This window comes from Sus scrofa, chromosome 6, assembly GCF_054392235.1.
Source record: "Sus scrofa isolate SSC_HxYL_T2T_F1_AM1 chromosome 6, Sscrofa_HxYL_maternal_Yorkshire_Landrace_v2.0, whole genome shotgun sequence".
In the NCBI taxonomy this organism is placed as follows: Eukaryota; Metazoa; Chordata; class Mammalia; order Artiodactyla; family Suidae; genus Sus; species Sus scrofa.
The window spans coordinates 53,054,174-53,069,738 of record NC_139388.1 but is presented as its reverse complement, the minus strand read 5'-3'; the positions used below and the strand labels follow the sequence as shown (position 1 = coordinate 53,069,738).

The window sequence follows — 15,565 nt, the reverse complement described above, 5'->3', positions numbered from 1 at the left end:
TGGCAGCTGTAGCTCCAATTAGACCCCTAGCCTGGGAACCTCTATATGTGGCAGGTGCGGCCCTAAAAAAAAAGAGAGAGAGAGGGAGATCCAGAAGCACCCAAGAGGGTTGCAGGGCAGGCTGACTTGCAGGGAAGGAGAAAGCGAGACACGCAGAAAGGTGGAGACAAGAAGAGAAAAAGCCAGAGCCAGAGGGATGGGCAGGGCTGCGGGCAGGGCTCTGTGCCCTCCGGAGGGTCTAATCCTGACCCACGCGTCCTCAGACACGGCCTAACCCCCCAGCCCTCCGGGAGGCACCTAGAAGGTCAATTTCCCAGGCACAGCTCCAGGAGGTGCAGCTCTGCTGTGCTGAGGAAGGAAGGGGAAGGGAGGTTCCCCCAAAACTTTCTGTGCATCCTTTTCCAAAGGAAGACCTTTTGGGACTTTACTCCACAGAACCTCTCATCCAGTGCCTTCACCCCGTGGATTAATGATGAGAACAGTTTTGTTTCGATTAGTTTCTGCTTTTTAGGGCCGTACCCGCAGCACGATGGAGGTTCCCAGGCTAGGGGTCTAAGTGGACAGCTGCCAGCCACAGCCACAGCCACAGCCATGCAGGATCCGAGCCGTGTCTGCAACCCACACCACAGCTCACAGCAATGCCAGATCCATAAGCCACTGAGTGAGGCCAGGCATCGAACCCTCAACCTTAGGGTTCCTAGTCGGATTTGTTTCCTCTGGGCCACGACGGCAATCCAAGAACAGCTGATATTTTTTGGGTGCTGCCTGCCATGTACTTCCCACACATTAACCTGCTGGTTCCTCACCAAAATAGATGAAGAGGTAGGTATCGTCATTGGCCCCATAAGGTTCAGGGAGGTGACCAGACCTGGTCAAGGTCACACATGAGAAAGGAGTAAGGGAGAGTTCCCGCTGTGGTGCAATGGGATCGGAGGTGTCTTGGGAGCACGGGAACTCAGGTTCTATCCCCAGCCCACCACAGTGGGTTAAGGATACAGCGTTGCCACAGCTGCAGCTTAGATCACAATTTCAGCTTGGATTGGATCCCTGGCCCAGGAGCTCCATATGTTGTGGGGCAGCCAAAAAAAAAAAAAAAAAAAGTTTAATTTTCTTTATAATTAACAAAAACTATTAATTATTTCACAAGAAAGGGGTAAGGGATTCCAATCCATGTTGTAATCTTTCACTTAACCCCTGTTCTGTTGTCCAGAAAAGGAAAGTGAGGCCCGGCGAGGAGCGTTTTCCTGGTTCACCCACAGCCACTCGAAGAAGTAGAAGCCAAGCCCCGGGCCACCACACCCTGGCATGTGTCCGGCCTCTGGCACTTGATGACACACGCTGACTTCTCATTCCATGCTCCAGGGTCATCGCTAAAGCCAACTTGGCTTAACCGCAAGCGCTCTCCTGATCTGGCCTCCCCCCGCCCCCAATCAGCTCATGGCAGCCCGTCTGCACCCTCGGTGCCCTGCCTGGCACCAACCTCCCTGCAAAACAAACTCCCCAAATTTGCACATTCCTCCTCCTCAGGGAACAAGGGCAAGGGGAGGGGCCGGGCTTCTGGCCAGGGCAGGTGCAAGCTGGTGATGGAGATTATCCTGAGCTAATCCCCCTTCCCTCCTCTTCCCGCTCCAAAACCAACAAACAACTGCTTTGTGCTCTGCCCTTTGTCCCCTCCCCACAGGACTCAAAGCTCAGCCACCGAGGGTGAGCCCACTGAGCGAGATGTCAGGCCTGGAAGTCTCACCCTCACCCACCTGCACTCATCCAAGGTTAGAGGTGGCACCTGAGCAGGGCTGTCCGACTGCAGTGCCTGTGCGCTGCCCACCTGGGGCCCCCCTGCGGCCCACATAGGTCCAATCTCAGCGCCCACAGGGTGTCGTTCATGTCAGAACCTGCTGGGACCCACCTCAGGACCAATATGGTGCCACCCTTATGCCCTCCTGAAGGCAGCTCCACTGGCCACCTGTGCCTACTCTCAGAGCCCTCTTGACAACAGAGGTAGCTCTATTACTCTATTACTGTGTTCCTGGTATCAAGCTCAGTGGCAGCTCATTGTCCATCCTAGTGTCTACCTGGGGGCAGGCTCAATGCCAACATGACGCCACTCTCACCTCAGGCCTACCTGATGCCAAGGGCGGTGCCTACTGCTGTGGTCCCTGTGTCCAATGCTCACACCAGTCTCCGCACCCGCCCGCTGCTGGACTTGATCTCTGCTTGGCCCCCAGCATGGGCCAGGCCCATCACTGGAGGAAGAACAAGGAGAGAGGGTTCAGATCCCAGCTCCTAAGCTTACCTGCTCCCTGCGTGACCTCCAGCAAGTGGCTTTAGAGAGGCTCCTCTTCTCAACTGCAAAATGAAGCCGATGATGGACCTGCCCTGTTGTCATAAGGATTCAATAAGGCCACGCATATGTAGACTCAGTCCTCACAGGCAGTGCTTCCCGGGGTAACCATCGTTCTAAAGGAAGCACATGGGGTGGGGAGAGGACAGCAGGGCCACCCCCCTCCTTTCTGCACCCACTTCCAGCATCCCAGGGACCCCTCAGTTCCTGACACAGGAGTCCACCCACTTCTCTCTTAACATAGCTCCCTCTGCCTGCAAAGAGCAGCCCCGACAAACCGGGAATCACCCCTAAAGGGGACTTGACACCCCCTCAAATACAACCTTCTCTTCCCAAATGCTCCCTTTCCATGGTGGGAAAACTCGACCCCAGAAGGCGAGTGCAAAGCAGGAGAGACAGGGGGCACACGTGTGCCCCTTGCCCACTCTCTGTCTTCTGTCCTCAGCACACCCACACGTCAAATGGGAAGCATTGATCCTAACAGTGATGCTGCTGCTGCTGCTGCTGATGGAAATGGTCCCATCAACCCAGCAGGCTTCCCTAAGGACCTGGGGAGGGAAGGAGCATGGCCCTCTGTGAGTTCTGATCCTTGACACAGTTGGGATTTTTCAGTATCAGGCTGGCGGTTAGTCCTGTTCCCCAAGCCCTGGCCAGTCCCTCTGCCAGCTGAGACCATGAGTTATTCTTCTCCAGTTCTGTCAAAGGTTGGACAGAAATGCAGCTCTGGTCTTCTACCGCTTACCCAACCAGACCTGGGCAATTCTGTGACACCCTCCTGGCCTCGCTTTGAGGTTCCAATGACAATTCCGGGGATCAAGGGGCGGCACTGTGTCCAAAATAATAGCAGGTCAATATCTGGGGTCAGGTGCTAACGCCCTGATCCAGCTGAACTCTCTTCCCAGTAACCCCTCATCCACAGCTCTGGTCCTTTCTCACTGCAGCACCCTCAAATCTATTCTCTAGAATCCCCTCCCCAGGCATAAGACCCTTGAATCTACCTCCGTTCTCACTGAAAGATCCCCAAATCTGCAGCCACACATCCTGCCTCATTCCAATACCCTTAAATCCAGGTCTTTGAATTCTTCTTTCCTGAGACCTCAAAATCCACAACTTTGGAGTCAGTTCTCCCTCTGAGACTCCCAATCCAAAGTTCAGGGGTTCACCCCAAAACAACTAGTCCAAAGTCTTCAGTTCTGTAACTTATCTACTGCCCCCTCCAAAGTCCAAAGCCAAGACTAGCCCCTTCTGGGGGACCACAAATTCCATCTTAGGGCACACTCCCTGTTAATCTGAACTGGGGTCCCCCTCCTCCTTCCTGGCTGGCTGTGTCCCAAGCTAGGCGGGGAGCATCACAGGGGGTGTAGTTGGGAGGTGAAATGAGACAGTTATATAATCAGGACCAAAGTCTGCCCTTCTCTCCCAGGCGGTATAAAAGCACCCATCCCAACCCATCACCAACTGACCGTCCCTCGCAGTGCCACCATGCTGGCCTCAGGCTTGCTTCTCGTGGCTCTGCTGACCTGCCTGACCATAATGGTCTTGATGTCCGTCTGGCGCCAGAGGAAGCTCCAGGGGAAACTGCCCCCCGGACCCACCCCGCTGCCCTTCATCGGGAACTACCTGCAGCTGAACACGGAGCAGATGTACAACTCCCTCATGAAGGTGTCGCAAGGCAGGGAGATGGGTGGCCCGGGATGGGGGTGCGGGCCTGCCCGGTTTGGCTGGCGCTCTGCACTGGGGGACTGACCATGCTGGACCCGAAGCGTGGCAGAGGCGCGTTCTGAAGAGTCAGAATCAGGGTCCCAGCCAGCAAAGACCCCTTCCTGGGATGTCCAGCTCCTTGACGGTCCCAACCGTGGGGAAACGCCTCCCCCGCAGTATGTGAGGCCGGGGCCCAGGGCTGCTTCGGGGGCGGGGCTGCTCCTTCTGACCACGCCCACTCGCCGCCGTCAGATCAGCCAGCGCTATGGCCCTGTGTTCACCGTCCACCTGGGGCCCCGGCGGATAGTGGTGCTGTGTGGATACGACGCGGTGAAGGAGGCCCTGGTGGACCAGGCTGAGGAATTCAGCGGGCGAGGCGAGCAGGCCACTTTCGACTGGCTCTTCAAAGGCTATGGTGAGGGGGACCGCAGGGCGGGGGCGGGGATGTGCTCAGGCAGACTCAGTGGCCGCAGTGGCCCCAGCCTTCTGCTCCGCACCTGTCCTCTGGCTGCTCTCCATCCCCACTGCTCTTCTTCGCTGCCTGGGCCTGTCTCGCACTTGCCTTCGAGTCTGCGTCTCCATTTCTCCCCGCCTCTCTCTGCCCCATCTCCCCGGCCTCCCCCACCTGCACGTCTCTTCCTTCTCTGGGTCTCTTAGAAGCTCTTGGCAGGTCTGCTTGGAAAGCCTGGTCCCCTATCTCCTCGTGTCTTCTCGCCCTTCTCAGCCTCCGTGCTTCACCGGGTTTCTCTCCCGCCCCCTCCTCCCTTAGTCTCCGCCTCAAAAGCCCCAAACCCCCACCTCCTGGTAACAGTCTCTCCTCCTCCCAGACCCTCTCCCTTTCTCTCACTTCTCCAGCTCAGGCGTCCGGTCCTTCACATCTCCACAGACCCTCCGCATCTCCGCGTCTCCACAGAGCTCCCTCCCCTCCTTCCCTCCGTCGCTTCCTCTTGGGGGCGTGTCTGTCCCTCCCGGTTTTCTGGGCCTCCGTCTGGCCTCTCTCCCGATCCTGCTCTTGCAGCTCGGTCTCTGTGTCTCTGGGCATGTCTCCGACTTGGAGCTGCATGTCTCTCTCTGTCTCTTTTTCCCCGCCCCCGTCTGTCCCCCCTCCCCTCGCTCTACAAACATTTCTCCCTCTCCCTCTCTCGGCCCTTCTACCTCCTGGGAGCCCCGGGAGGCTGGGGTGGGGGGGGGGTGTTCCTGGCCTGGGCCTCCTTGCCCCCGTCACTCCCCCCCCACCCCACTTCCCCGCTCCCTCCGCAGGCGTGGCCTTCAGCAACGGCGAGCGTGCCAAGCAGCTCCGGCGCTTCTCCATCACCACGCTGCGGGACTTCGGCGTGGGCAAGCGGGGTATCGAGGAGCGCATCCAGGAGGAGGCGGGCTACCTCATCGAGGCCTTCCGGGGCACGCGCGGTGAGCGGGGGACCCTGGAGCTTGCCAGAGGAGGAGGAAGACACCCCACGCGGACGCACGTGCGTCCGTTCTGGCGCGGGGGCGGGGGGGCTAGGTTAGGGGGAGCCACCCGGCCCCCAGCTCTGGGTCTGGTGCTGGAAGTTCGGCTCGTCACTTGCGTGCCTCCTCAAATTCTCAGAGGGGCATCGGATCACCAGGTCGGCTCTCCCCCAACTCCTGTCTCTCCTCAACCCCACCGTGTCCCCCAGGCGCGTTCATCGACCCCACCTACTTCCTCAGCCGAACGGTTTCCAATGTCATCAGCTCCATTGTCTTCGGAGACCGCTTTGACTATGAGGACAAAGAGTTCCTCGCACTGCTGCGGATGATGCTGGGAAGCTTTCAGTTCACAGCTACCTCTACCGGACAGGTAACCCGTCCCAGCCTGGCTCTACCATGCCGCTACCGCAGCCTGCCAACTGCTCCCCGACACAGACACAGCTGCCCCAAACCGCATCCTCCTCCAGAGCCAGTGCCCTCAAACCAGCGCCGCCCCCCCCCTCCAACTCCTGGGCAACTGAAGAGTTGCACCAAAACCCAGGACAGGTGCCCAGCACCCAGCCTCCGAGGGCGCCTGGCCACCTCAAAAGATGCTCCCCTCACCAAAAAACAAACAAACAAACTCAGGTGCTACAGGCAAGAGACATGTCCTCAACCCAGCTTTCTCACCAGGGCAGGTGTTCTCAGCCCAGCTTATTAACATCTGACAGGTGCTCCCTCTTAAGATAGTCCATCTTTCCATCCAAATTTCCTTTTTTATTTTTTTTTTCTTCCATTTTTGGCCACCCCTCGGCATAGGGAGTTCCCAGGCCAGGAATCAGATCTGAGCCACAGGCATGACCTAAGCTGCACCTGCAGCAACACCGGATCCGTAACCCGCTGTGCAGGGCCAGGGATAGAATCCGTGTCCCAGTGCTCCCAAGACATGGCCGATCCCTGTTGTGCCACAGCGGGAACTCCTCCCTCTGAATTTCTTAATGCCCGGACAAGCGACCACCTCAGCTCACATCCTGACCACCTCAACACCTGGTGCTGAAAAACGCAGCCCAGCAAAATCACTTGTCATCGACACAGGTGTCCCAAACCGGCCCACTGGAATAGCTAGATGGGTGCCCCCACTACCCAGCTCACTTAAATATCTGAACCTTCACCCCAATACAGGTACCCCAACCAAGACCCTGAAACATCTAACGCGGATCGATTGTTCCCCAAACACCCAAAAAAGCGCCCCCCAACCCCGCTCCAAGCACCTACAGAAGTGCCCACTGTTGGCCCATCGGGTATCTTCCCACTGTAATCCCAGCACACCAGGGACATCCCACTTTAATACCTTAACACCTGTCCAAAAGCCTCCGATCCAGACTCTCTAACTATCTGGACAGTTTGACCTCCACATACCAGTCCCACCTGAATAGCCAAACACCTGGACAGGGGTCTCCCAAACCACCCTCACCCGAATATATGAACACCCAGATGTGTGCTTGAGTCCAGCACCCCCTGAACACCTGAAACCTGGCTAAGTGTCCCAGCCCATCTCACTGTGACTCCTGGAAGGGGCCCGCACATGGAACTCACGTGAGCACAGCTATCTCTTCCATGCGGCCCCATGGACATTCCTGAACATCTGGGAGTCCCCACTGTGGCTCAGCAGGTTAAGGACCTGACCCAGTGTCCATGAGGATGCGGGTTCCATCCCTGGCCTCAATCAGGGGGTTAAGGATGCGGCGTTGCCGCAAGCTTCAGTGTAGGGCGCAGATGCGGCTCGGATCCAGTGTTGCACAGGCTGGCAGCTGCAGCTCTGAGTCGACCCCTAGCCTGGGAACATCCATGTGGCCCAGGTGCTGCCCTCTAAAGAAGAAAGAGAGAGAGAAAGGAAGGAAGGAAGGAAGAGAAAGGAAGGAAGACCCGAACATCTAGACAGGTGCCTTTAACCCAGTGCCCTCCGTGCCCTGAGACAGGTCCCACGCCCATCGGGTCCTGCTCACTGACAGCTGTCCCTCCCGTCCCTTCCTCCCTCCCCGCCCTCAGCTCTATGAGATGTTCTACTCGGTGATGAAACACCTGCCAGGGCCGCAGCAACAGGCATTTAAGGACCTGCAGGGGCTGGAGGACTTCATAGCCAGGAAGGTGGAACACAACCAGCGCACGCTGGATCCCAACTCCCCGCGAGACTTCATCGACTCCTTCCTCATCCGCATGCAGGAGGTACACCCCAGCAGCCGGGACCGAGAGGTCCAAAGTCAGGCAGAGGGAAGTCGGGCCCATCCAAACAATCCCCCATCCTAATCGCCCTCACAATCCCTGCTGTCATTAACCGTTCCTGTTCCATCCACTGAGCCCTGGCCCAGAGGCAGGACTCGTGCAAGGACCCATCACAGCAAGCACTTCTGTGCCTGTTGTGCACCAGGCCCTGAGTTCTCTGCTCTATGGTATTGACCTCACAGCACTCACAGGCCGTTGCAGTCGGCTCTCTGTTATGACCCCAGTTCGAGGGCCTGCCTGAGGTGACACGGCGAGGAAGCCGTGGACGCTAGCTCAAACCCCAGTCTCTCGGACTCGAAGCTGGTGCCCTGAGCTACCGGGCACCCTTCCCTTTTGGTCCCCACAGGCCACCTGGCTTTACTGTGTGACACTGGAGGGTCCCTACCCTCACCTGGATGGTCAGTCTCCCTTCCAGGATGAAAGGAGACAGGGCTTTATGGAGAGTGAGGTTCAAGGCAAAAGGCTCAAGGGCAGGAGGGATTCCTGCACAGCGGGCTGCCCGGTTTTCAGTGAAGGAGTAGGATGCTGTTGCTTAAAATTCTGCATCTGCGTCTCAGAAACTCTCTCTACCGCTCTCTGCTTCATTCTGTCATGCCGTCCCTGTCGTTCTTTCTCACTCACTGCCTCTCTCTGTCCTCTTTCTAATTCTCTCTGCCATTGAAAAGTGTGGCTCAGCGGGTGAAGAACCCTACTAGTGTCCATGAGGATGTGGGTTCCATCCCTGGCCTCACTCAGTGAGTTACGGATCTGACATTGCCTCGAGTGGCAGCGTAAGTTGCAGGCGAGGCTTGGATCCCGAGTTGCTGTGGCTGCGGTCCAGGCTGGCAGCTGCACCTCCGATTCCACCCCTAGCCTGGGAACCTCCATGTGCCCCAAGTGTGGTCATTTAAAAAAAATAAAAGAAATTAAAAAAAATAAATAAAGAGCAACAACTAAGCTGATCAGAAAAGGGCTCAGCTGGCAGGGTGTGAGGAGGGCATCTGGGGCAAAGCCTGCAGCCTGGGCAGAGGCCTGGGAGAGCCGGCAGAACTCGAGCCCCTCTTCCCACCTTGGGTCTGCCTCTAAAAGAGGCAGGTCCAGATGGCACCCCCCTCCCCACGAAGGGCCCCCCGAGAGGATGCGGGAGTGGCCTGGCCTGAAGCCCTGAAGCCCTCTTTCCTTGCAGGAGAAGAAGAATCCTGACACCGAGTTCTATTGGAAGAACCTGGTTCTGACCACACTGAACCTCTTCTTCGCGGGCACCGAGACGGTCAGCACAACGATGCGCTACGGCTTCCTGCTGCTCATGAAGCACCCGGATGTGGAGGGTAAGGCCAGAGGGGCCAAGGACGTGGCCTGTTATCCAGAGACGAGGTGGTATTGGGCTGAGTGGCCCCAGCCGAGGGTCACTAGCTGTTCAAGTACCGAAACTCCCTGAATTGACCGGCCCGTGGTTCCTGTGCCAAACTACCAAGTGCCCACCGCCTGCTCCTCCAGACCGTCCCCCAAGACTCTTCCCTTGCGCCTGCCCTGTGGTTCTGGCAGGATCAGGTCAACAGGACCCTGTGCCAACAGTGCCCGTGGCCGGCATCTGACTCAAATGGTCAATATCCCTGTCACACGTGGACATCGTGCCTGGCATACATGCAGTTGCACATGTTGGGCTCTAGCCCCTGCCCTGCAACCCCTCGATGCCTAAACACCTCTCCTCCCCTCCCGCAGCCAAAGTCCACGAGGAGATTGACCGCGTGATCGGCAGGAACCGCCAGGCCAAGTTCGAGGACCGGGCCAAGATGCCCTACACGGAGGCCGTGATCCACGAGATCCAGAGATTCGGAGACATGATCCCCATGGGCCTGGCCCGAAGAGTCACCAAGGATACCAAGTTTCGGGACTTCCTCCTCCCCAAGGTGCCTCCCCACCTGACCTGGGAGGACTCCAAGCCCCTCCCTGTGACCCTGCCTCCCGCCCCCATTCGAAGCTTCCCTTCCAAGCTTGTGTCCCTCCTTCAAAGACTCTCCCAGCCACCCGTGTCCCTCCCACCTTCCCACTCACAGACTCCAGAATCCAGCCTCTTCCCAGACCTCTTGCCTCAGGGAATAGGAACCCTGTGTCCCCCACACTTCCCGTCTCTAGAGACCTGAGCCCCACTTCCCTGAGACCTTCTGCTTCTCGTGCCCCCCCCCCCCCGCCGCCCGACATCCTGCCTAGAGGGACACAAACACCAGAGCTCCCAAACATCCTGTCTCAGGCAACAGGACCCCGCCCCCGCCCCGTCCCCCCTGTCCTCCTGCCTTGGGGGACATGAACTGCATGTCCTCCCAAAAACCCCTCTGCCTCAGGGGACACAAACGTCCCACCTCAGGGGACGTGAACCCCAGTCTGCCAGGCTTCCTATCTCAGGGACCTGAATCTCATATCCCCCAGAGCTCCTCCCTCAGAGGACCCCCAACTCCCGTGCCCCCCATTTCTCTTCACCGAGGGCCCCCAAATCCCCCTCCCCTGCTATGGGCTTTCAGCGCACCCATCCCCCACCCCACCCCCAAAGTCCCTTCCCTCCTCTCCGCAGGGCACTGAGGTGTTCCCTATGCTGGGCTCTGTGCTGAGAGACCCCAAGTTCTTCTCCAACCCCCGAGGCTTCAACCCCCAGCACTTCCTGGATGAGAACGGGCAGTTTAAGAAGAATGATGCTTTTGTGCCCTTCTCCATCGGTAAGAGACCACTGCCAAGCCGCCCTTCTCACCAACGGCGGCCGCCTTCATCTCTGACGCGGAGCCCAGCGTCTGTCTCCACCTTGGGAGCCCTCTTACCCTCCACCCTGCAACCAGCCAGCTGCAACCCCCATAACCACCAAGAACGTGGGCCCAGGCCAAAGACAAAAAGAAACAGGATGACTGTACCCACTTCAGAGACGGGGAAAATCAAGGCCCAGACTGAACCGAGACTTGCCCAGGGTCCCTTAAGTGCTTCGGCTTCCTAGCAAGGCAGGGAGAGCCCAGCAGCCGTGTTTGAGCGCGCATGTCGGGGGAAGGGGCATCGGAAGGCCCCGTTACCCCAGCCTGGGATGGCGCACCCCCTCCCATGCTCTAGAAACGCGGGGGGGGGGGTCGGGTCTGGGGGCGAAGCAGCTGTGAGAAGAGGTCTCACCTCTGCCCCTCCCACGCTGTGCCTTCAGGAAAGCGGTACTGTTTCGGAGAAGGTCTGGCTAGAATGGAGCTCTTCCTCTTCCTCACCAACATCCTGCAGAACTTCCACCTCAAGTCTCCGCAGCTGCCCCAGGACATCGACGTGTCCCCCAAACACGTGGGCTTCGCCACCATCCCCCCGACCTACACCATGAGCTTCCAGCCCCGCTGAGCCCGGGCTGTGCCAGGGCAGGGCTCGGGGGAGGAGCGAGGGGGCGGGGGCGGGGAGGGGGCGGGGCTAACGCCAGGGGATGGGGGACCCAGGGGGAAGGGTGGAGAGGAGAGGAGGAAGGAACAGAACGGAGGAGCTGTTCACTTTACTAGAAATGGAGTCTTCCGAGGCCCGGCGGGAGGGAAAGAAGACTTTTCTTCTTTTTAAGACGATGCTTGGAGTAATAACAATAACACGTTTTTTTCCTGAGCAAGCACTGTGTTCAGCTCTATGCTAAAAGCGTCACACACTCATCTCACTTAACACTCCCAAACCTAAGTGACGGGGAGCAGCGTTCATGCCCATTTTACAGGTGACAAAGACGAGGCTCACAAAGTTTAGGTCTCTATCCGAGGCCCCACAGAACACAAGCTCGGACTCGGCAAGTAGGTGAACACAGATCTGCCCAAGGATGGCTATACTTAGTCCACAGTCCTTTGGGGAGCTTCTTAAAGTTAGGCACCCCTTCCTCAGAATGAAAACACAACGTCTTATCTCATTCCGCAGCCTGAGCAGCTCTCTGTCCAGGGCATTTTGCCAGCGCCCTGACAGGCAGCTGACCTGGCTTCGCTACACACTGGCTCTTGCCCCCTCGGGCACACTTTGGAGGCCAGGGCATATTTCCTGCCCACCAGCAGATAAGGCTAAGATGTGCGATCAGAGGCAGGCTCTTAATGAAACGAGTGGGAGGGAGGAAATTTTCAGAGCGCAGGGAGAAGTTTGGTCACAGCACAGCCAAGTCTGTGCAGCATACTTGCAGGCATGCAGGTATGATGGCATATTCTCCTGAGCCTATGCAGGAACATGTAATTCCTACGAAATTCTTAAGGCGGGGCTCTCTCTGGTGGATGGGGTCTGCAGCGCGACCCTGCGGAGAGTCTCTGAGTCACTTGCTTATTCTCAGATAAGTTAGTGTATGTCCCTTAGAAATGGCACCCTTCAGAAGTTCCCTGGTGGCTCCGCGGGTTACGGATCCAGCATTGTCCCTGCTATGGCCTGGATTCAGTCCCTAGCCCAGGAAAATCCACACACCTCAGGCTCAGCCAAAAGTTCTAAATCTTTTTTAAATTTAAAAAAATAAATAAGGGAGTTCCCGTCGTGGCGCAGTGGTTAACGAATCCGACTAAGAACCATAAGGTTGCAGGTTCAGTCCCTGGCCTTGCTCAGTGGGTTGAGGATCTGGCGTTGCCGTGAGCTGTGGTGTAGGTTGCAGACATGGCTCGGATCCCGCGTTGCTGTGGCTCGGTCGTAGGCTGGTGGCTATGGCTCCGATTAGACCCCTAGCCTGGGAACCTCCATATGCGGCGGGAGAGGCCCAAGAAATAGCAAAAAGACAAAATAAATAAATTAAATAAATAAATAAGGAGTTCACATCATGGCTTAGTGGAAACAAATCTGACCAGCATCCATAAGGATGCAGGTTCGATCCCTGGCCTTGCTCAGTGGGTTAAGGATCCAGTGTTGCCACGAGCTATGGTGTAGGTCACAGATGCGGCTTGGATCTGGTGTTGCTATGGCTGAGGCATACGCCAGCAGCTACAGCTCCGATTCGACCCCTAGCCTGGGAATCTCCATATGCTGCAGGTGAGGCCCTAAAATGACAATAAATAAATAAATCACAGAAGTGGCATCCTTCAGCACTGCACAATCTGAACTTTCATACATATCAGGCTTAGATTTCTGTATTCAATCTAGATTTTGATCTGAGCTTAGGGAGTTCCCTTTGTGGCTCAGCAGTAAGGACTCCAACTAGTATCCACGAGAATGCGGGTTCGATCCCTGGCCTCACTCAGTAGGTTAAGGAGCCAGCATTGCTGTGGCTGTGGTGTAGGCCGGAGGCTACAGCTCCGATTCGACCCCTAGCCTAGGAACTTCCATATTCTGCTGGTGCAGCCTTAAAAAGGCCACCCCCCCCAAAAAAAAACTAACTTTACACCTAAATGCTTCACAGATACTGCCCCCGCAGTACTGGCCCCGCATGAAGGAGAATTGATTGAGATCAAATAAGAGGAAATCTGGTCTTTTGAACCCTGCATGTTTCATAACAGGCTGTGATTCTCAAGTTTCTCCATTCCCATTATCTGTGTTCGGCGACTTGGGTTCCATGAATGGGCTACCACCTGCTCACTGGAGGAGGACAAGGATCCATAGGGTCATATTCTTTATTACAAACACACTAACAACCCAGTATCACAAATACTTATAGCTACAAAACAGAAACAAGGAGTTCCCTTCGTGGCTCAGCGGTTATCGAACCTGACTAGTATCCATGAGGATGAGGCTTCAATCCCTGGCCCCACTCAGTGGGTTAAGGACCTGGTGCTGCTGTGAGCCATGGTGTAGGTCACAGATGCTGTCTTGGATCTTGGGTTGCTGTGGCTGTGGTGTAAGCCGGCAGTTACAGCTCCGATTCCACCCCAGCCTGGGAACTTCCAGGTGCCGCAGGTGCGGCCCTAAAAACAAAAAAAAAAAAAACAAAAAAAAACAAAAAAAAAAAAACAAAAAAAACCCAGAAACCAGAAACAGAAGCAGAATTACAGTTGGAACAGACCTGTGGTTGCCAAGGGGAAGGGAGGGAAGGACTGGGAGTTTGGGATTAGCAGAGGCAAACTATTATACATAGGATGGATAAACAGCAAGTTCTTACTGTATAGCACAGGGAACTGTAGTCAGAATCCTGTGATAAACCGTAACGGAAAAGAAAATGAAAAAGAATATATATACACACACATATATATATATGTTTAACTGAATCATTTTGCTGTATGCAGAAATTAACATTGTAAATCAATGACACTTCAATAAAACAAAAAATAAATTAAAAAAAAAAACCCAGTGTCAGAATCAACCTTATCCATCCATGTACAGGTCAATTTAAGAGGATTTTTAAAACTTTAACAGGCATTATAAATCAACTATAATAAAAAGCAATTTTTAAAAAAAGAACAGGGAGTTCCCATTCAGGCCCAGCGGAAACAACTTCAACTAGGAACCATGAGGTTGGAGGTTCCATCCTTGGCCTCACTCAGTGGGTTAAGGATCCCGCGTTGCCGTGAGCTGTGGTGTAGGATGCAGACGCGGCTCGGATCCAGTGTTGCTGTGGCTGTGGTGTAGGCCAGCGGCTACAGCTCCGATTTGACCCCTAGCCTGGGAACCTCCATATGCCAGGGGTGCGGCCCTGAAAGGACAAAAGACAAAAAAAAAAAAAAAAAAAAAAACTTAGGCCCTTCTGTGAAAAATAGTTTTCTATTTGGCGAAAAGGGAATGGCAATCATTACTGCCTTCTCAGCCACAGAGGAGATCAGCTCACAAAGAGGCTGAAAACTGCCAGTGGCTGCAGGGCAAACAGCAACAAATGTGGGCTGAGAGACCCCTATGTGTCAAACAACGTTCTAAGCAATTTAGACCTTTCAGTTTATTTAATCGTTTACAAAAAGGCCAATTGGCAGGTGGTCTTATCATCTTCCTTTTACAGACGTAATCTGCCTCCGGAACACATGGTCTTAACCACCTGAAGATGGAATGTTGGCACAAATAATTTGCTGAGTCATGTATGTCTCATCAGCCTGTGACATAAGCCACAGACACCACCTGCTCCAGCCTTATTTTTTTGTCTGTGCCCTTGGCACATGGAAGTGCTCAGGCCACAGATCAAACCCAAGCCAAAGCAGTTACCCAAGCAGGAGCAGTGACAATGCTGGATCCTTTACCCACTGCACCACCATGGAACTCCTGTTCCAGACTTAAAAAATAACAAAGTACTAGTGATAGCATCCGACAATTTGCTGTGCCTTTTATGTACCCAGTGGAAACAACAATCATACCTACCATTTGACAAAGAAAAAATGATCTCAAACTGGAAAAAAAAATTCGCCCTGCCATTCATCAGCGTGGAGAACAAGTACAGATGAATTCAAATGTAAACTTAGGAGTTCCCGTTGTGGTACAGAGATAATGAATCCGACTGGGAACCATGAGGTTGCAGGTCCGATCCCGGGCCTTGCTCAGCGGGTTAAGGACCCGGCGTTGCCATGAGCTGAGGTGTAGGTTGCAGACGCGGCTCGGATCCCGTGTTGCTGTGGCTGTGGTGTAGGCCGGCGGCTACAGCTCCGATTCAGCCCCTAGCCTGGGAACCTCTATATGCTGTGGGTGTGGCCCTAAAATTTAAAAAAAAAAAAAAATTTATGAAAGAGAGAGAGCAAGTGAGAAATAATATTTAAGACATGCTACAGCTATCACAACCATTGTCCTTGTTGAATTGCTAATGCTTTCTTATCCCTGAGAAACTTTGTTCTCTAAAACTGTAGACTATCAGAAACTTTGATATTTGAGAAGGTCCCTTATGGCTCAGCAGGTTAAGAACCTGACATAGTGTCTGTGAGGATTCAGGTTCGATCCCTGGCCTCACTCAGTGGGTTAAGGACCCAGCGTTGCCAG

General features: G+C 55.1%; 1 protein-coding gene and 1 long non-coding RNA gene across 4 annotated transcripts in view; one reads left to right on the top strand and one right to left on the bottom strand.

Annotated features, from left to right (window-relative positions):
• Nucleotides 1-11,014, bottom strand: part of LOC110260991 (uncharacterized) — a 45,278-nt gene extending 34,264 nt beyond the window's left edge. Inside the window, exons 1-2 of one of the 2 annotated variants that reach the window (XR_014805083.1) lie at nt 10,880-11,014; nt 2,123-2,243 (exon numbers count right to left, since the gene is read on the bottom strand). This is a non-coding gene — a long non-coding RNA (uncharacterized LOC110260991). Of the gene's footprint in view, nt 1-2,122; nt 2,244-4,889; nt 4,965-10,879 lie in introns of those variants that run through there. The other variant, XR_002344661.2, reaches the window with a different exon arrangement.
• CYP2A19 (cytochrome P450 family 2 subfamily A member 19) lies at nt 3,798-11,342 on the top strand. 2 transcript variants are annotated; one of them, XM_084958683.1, is made up of 10 exons: nt 3,798-4,003; nt 4,295-4,457; nt 5,303-5,452; nt 5,701-5,861; nt 7,520-7,696; nt 8,919-9,060; nt 9,455-9,642; nt 10,302-10,443; nt 10,908-11,004; nt 11,166-11,342. In XM_084958683.1, the coding sequence occupies exons 1-10, from the start codon at nt 3,824-3,826 to the stop codon at nt 11,239-11,241; spliced, it is 1,476 nt and encodes a 491-aa protein (XP_084814809.1). In that variant the 5' UTR covers nt 3,798-3,823; the 3' UTR covers nt 11,242-11,342.
• The last annotated feature ends 4,223 nt before the right edge of the window (nt 11,343-15,565 follow it).

What these genes read in the sequence shown, in the direction of transcription:
- CYP2A19 (XM_084958683.1), top strand. Translation starts at nt 3,824, where the DNA reads ATGCTGGCCTCAGGCTTGCTTCTCGTGGCTCTGCTGACCTGCCTGACC. An exon ending in GGCCTTCCGGGGCACGCGCG is followed by an intron (nt 5,453 to 5,700) that starts GTGAGCGGGGGA and finishes CGTGTCCCCCAG; the next exon opens with GCGCGTTCATCGACCCCACC. An exon ending in GAAGCACCCGGATGTGGAGG is followed by an intron (nt 9,061 to 9,454) that starts GTAAGGCCAGAG and finishes CCCCTCCCGCAG; the next exon opens with CCAAAGTCCACGAGGAGATT.